The 4,557-nt window shown below is 40.6% G+C and overlaps 1 protein-coding gene across 1 annotated transcript; it reads left to right on the plus strand.

Moving 5' to 3' along the window:
* Positions 1 to 200: 200 nt before the first annotated feature.
* nkx6.2 (NK6 homeobox 2) lies at positions 201 to 1,811 on the plus strand (the record flags this gene model as incomplete). Its single annotated transcript, XM_080507034.1, has 3 exons — positions 201 to 639; positions 1,021 to 1,193; positions 1,351 to 1,811. 3 exons carry the CDS (start codon positions 201 to 203, stop codon positions 1,603 to 1,605), a joined length of 867 nt encoding a protein of 288 aa, XP_080363160.1. The 3' UTR covers positions 1,606 to 1,811.
* Positions 1,812 to 4,557: the final 2,746 nt, after the last annotated feature.

Below are 4,557 nucleotides of genomic sequence, written 5' to 3' on the forward strand. Positions count from 1 at the left end.
CGGGCTCAAGTTGCTCCTCCTCGGCGACACTCCTGCGGCTCCTCCGGGATACTTTTCTTTCAGTTTTCGGGCTAAAAGCGGCTGCGGAAGCGGCGCGGCTTCGGAGTTTTTCCCCAGTTTTTCTTTTCTTTTTTTCTTTCTGTTTTCTGTTTTTTTTTTTTTTTTTTTTACCTCGAAAGTTCGCCGGTTCATGTCCACAAATGTTAGCGGTGGGGCAGATGGAGGCTAACCGGCAGAGTGCGTTCGTCCTGGGAAGCACCCCGCTGGCGGCGCTGCACAACATGACCGAGATGAAGACGTCGCTGTTCCCGTACGCGCTGCAGCAGAGCCCCGCGGGCTTCAAGGTTCCGCCGCTGTCCAACCTCAACTCGCATCTGGCGAGCGGGACCCCGCACGGGATTAGCGACATCCTGGGGAGACCCATCACTACCGCCGGCCAGCTGCTCTCCGGCTTCCCGCGGATAAACGGCCTGGCGACCACCGCGGCCGCGGCGGCGGCGGCGGCGGCGGGGATGTACTTCAGCCCGGCAGTGTCGCGGTACCCGAAGCCGCTGGCCGAACTTCCGGGCCGGGCGCCCATCTTCTGGCCCGGGGTGATGCAGGGCTCTCCGTGGAGGGACCCGCGGGTCCCCTGCCCCTGTAAGTCCCCAGACTTTATTATTTTTTTCCATTTTCATTTTACACGTTTTCTAAGTTCCTCCATGCATAATCAACTTCTTCTATAAATCCTCCTCCACCCGGAGCTTTGAGCCAAAGCGGTAAAAACATTATTAAGCGTTATATGGTGACCATAAAAAGTACATTTCAGCTGCAGAGAACATTAAATTTTAACGTGCTGGGACTTTAAAACCTGTGTAATAATAATGATATTAAAATCTATAATCATAAAGAGGCCGGGTAGTAAAAAAAATCCTCCTAACACTGGATGTTTTTTTTTTTTTCCTTTTTAAATTTAATATAATTTACCAACCACACTTCCACTCTATAGTGACATGTTCTTCTCCCTCTCTTCTCCTTCAGCTCAGACCAACATCATGATGGACAAAGATGGGAAGAAGAAGCACTCCAGACCCACTTTCTCAGGCCAGCAGATCTTTGCTCTGGAGAAAACCTTCGAGCAAACGAAATACCTGGCGGGACCGGAGAGAGCCCGGCTGGCCTACTCGTTAGGGATGACCGAGAGCCAGGTCAAGGTAAATACCAACTAAACAACTTGTTTTAATCAAGCCAGACGGAGTGTGTGGATTTGGAATGCATTTGTTGCAAATTGGCCAGTGAATTGTAGAGTCAACTCATTGTCTTAGAACAGAACTGATCCGTATTGGTCCTCCTCCTCCTCCTCCTCCTCAGGTGTGGTTCCAGAACCGGAGGACCAAGTGGCGGAAGCGGCACGCCGCGGAGATGGCCTCGGCCAAGAAGAAGCACGACTCGGAGACGGAGAAGATGAAGGAGAGCTCGGACAACGAGGAGGACGACGAGTACAACAAGCCGCTGGACCCCAACTCGGACGACGAGAAAATCACGAGACTGTTGAAAAAGCACAAGGCCAACGGCAGCAACCTCGCGCTGATCAGCCCGTGCAGCAACAGCTCGGACACCTTGTGATGTCTCGGCGCGTGCACCTGGCACGTGGAGCGGGGCCGTGCGGAAAAGAAAAGAGAAAAAAAAAAAAGAAAGAGAAAAAAAAGACGCACGAGTCCGGACGCACTGCCTCTGCTAGAAATATATATATTAAAAAAAACGACATAAAAGAAATGAAAAGAGGCTGCATCCGAACTGATTTGCAGACAGACTTTATGATGCAGCGCAGATGTGACTCCTTCCACAAGAGGACGAGTGAAGGACAATTGTTGTTGGGAACGTTTTTACGCATCAGGACGGAGTTTTAACAGCAGGTGTAAATGTATCAGAAAACATTATTATACAAACAAACTGTCCGGATCAGTGTTGTGCTCGTTAATAGGACACGTTTCCTTTATTTCCACCTGCAGTTCAAAACGACGCGCCTCCAGGAGTCAACAGTTTTTTTTTTTGTTTTTCTTCCTTCAGCTTTAATGTGATTTCAAGTCTCACTGATCCGGATCCCACACCGCATGTTTTTGGTTTTGTTTTTGTTTTTCTAGGAAGAAAAAAAAAAAAAAAAGCAGGCGTGACTGCGGCCTGTGACGCTTCTAAAGCTGAACATGCAGGGTATCTGTCGATGCACCGTCTTAAAAGACGACAAGATGGAAGGAGAAATGTCTGAGCGAGTTCCTGCTGCGACGCGCAGCTTCCAGATTGTAGATAATATTTTTTACTGAATAACTTATGTGGTTTCAAAGTGGAGACGTGGCTGCTCTTCCTCCTCCTCCTCCTCCTCCTCTTCCTCCCTTCGGCCTTCTCCAACTTCTATTTCAACTCTCAATTCAGCACCGGCGCACAAATGTATAGATGCAAAAACATAAAAAAAAAAAAAAAATGCTGTAAATAATCCCTGTAAAGAAACATAAAAAGCAGCTTGTTTTAACGACGTCAATTCACGTTCTGCTTTGATTTGAAGGAGTTTTTACGCAGCGGTGAAAACCCGCAGCTTCTGTCGGATCTAAAGAGTCTTATCGCTTCCTGAAGGTTCCAGGAAGAAAAAAAAACACTTTGTATAATGAATAAATTATTTAACAAGCATTATTATTTTTGTTTTAGTATTATTATGGAGTTTTGTTTGAATGTATGGGCTTAATATAAATTAAAGATAAATCAATGACTGGATAATTGAATTTCGTTTTTGGAAAAAAAAGGAATGTTGACGGTTTTTAATGTGATGCAGGAAAAAGAGAAAATGGAGTAACGGATGACAAATGTATTACTGTAATAGTTTCATCAAAACAGTGTTTCATTTACTTGCAACCATTTCTTGAATCTTTTTTATTCTCATTTTCGTTGCAGGCAAATTTGTTTTAAGAGAAAATCTATATTTACATAAAAACAGCAAATTAATGTTTACATTTTTACTAAATGTTTAATTCAGATACAGAGGGTAAGAACTAATATTTTGACATTTTGATAATTAAATATTTTCTAATGTAATCAAGTACATCAGTATTCATACGCCAGTGCAACTTTTTTTCTGAATAGAATCGAAATAACCAAATTTTTAATCAAAGGTTTTGTGTGTATCAGCTATTTAGTTGATCCGTTTTCTTTTTAAGGGTGAATTTATTTAAAAACCGAACCTAATTTATTAATTCCATGTTTTATATTCATTTGTGCTTCTTTAATATTATGAATCCACTTGTAGAAAATAGTGAATTAATCTAAAAAAAAAAAAATCAACCTTTTTTCTCACGATTATTGTCATCATCCGTTTCCAACGAAGCTGCTCAACATCTTCACAGAGCATTTAGTGGGTTATCTATTGAAGGAAATTAACAGAATATCAGGGTTGAAATCTTAAATGTTCAGACGTGGAGCCTGTAGCTGCGCCCTCTTTGTCGGTAACTGGTACTGCAACTGCACTTCCCCAGCCAATCAGAAACGAGCTCCTCTCCACCTGCTGCTGGCAGGAAGCTGAAGACTCAACATGAACAGACACTGACAGACACACGGCTGCTCTCATTCTGCAGCATTCGCTCTGATTTTATTGGATTTGAGGGTTTTCAGTAGAAAGTGTTTGATTAGAGGTTAAAATGTCTTCGTTGAAAAATGTCCTTTTCATATTTCTATTCACTGAGAAAATATAATCCTAAAAATATAGGATAAATATAGTTTCATGCATATTTTCCACAAATACTTTACTTCTGTAAAACTTGTTTTTTTGTCCCAAAACATCGAGTTATCTACGAGTTATTGATGATCCTGTTTTATGAAACGAAAGACAAAAAAAAAAAAACCCAAACGAGACAAAACCGTGTTTGTCGATAAACATTTCTGTAGGGATTTTCTCCAAGTGGAATCCAAAAGTAGATGAATATAGTAGATAATTAATTAGAAGTCAGAAGTTAATGTTTGCCTTGAAAACATGAAATCATTCATGCATCTTTTTCAGTTGAAATGAATAGTATTGACTTATTGCACGCACATCAAATGTCAAACCTTGTTTTTGTTTTATTCTTTTTAAATTTAGACCAAAACAAATTACATTTTATCTGAGCATCATAAATTCAAATGTTTTTTTTTTTTAATGAAGGCCATCATTATCACAATTAAAAACTGATTTCATTTATTTATTGGCAGTAACTTAAAGTAAGTAAGCTTTTAACCCGTTATTTTTAGATATTCATGAAACATACTCTCAGTGAATTAAGTAAACTTTAAAGGATAATTTAGGCCTCTGTTTAATTTTGACCCAGTGGTGACTTATAACGTATCTAGTTATAAACAAGCATTTTGGCAGTAATGAATTGATTCTTTATCTTTATTAAATGTCTTAAAGAGCCAAGAGAGTGTACTTTTTAGGTTTTACAAGATCAACCATCTGCCATCAAACAATATTATGACTCATTTTGCACTTTTTAAAAGCTCAAGCTGAAGTTTGAGCAGAGCAGAATTTGAATTTAATTTATTTTTTCCACAGTGCCTAAA

The sequence above is a fragment of the Blennius ocellaris genome (assembly GCF_963422515.1).
Source record: "Blennius ocellaris genome assembly, chromosome: 13".
Classification (NCBI taxonomy): domain Eukaryota; kingdom Metazoa; phylum Chordata; class Actinopteri; order Blenniiformes; family Blenniidae; genus Blennius; species Blennius ocellaris.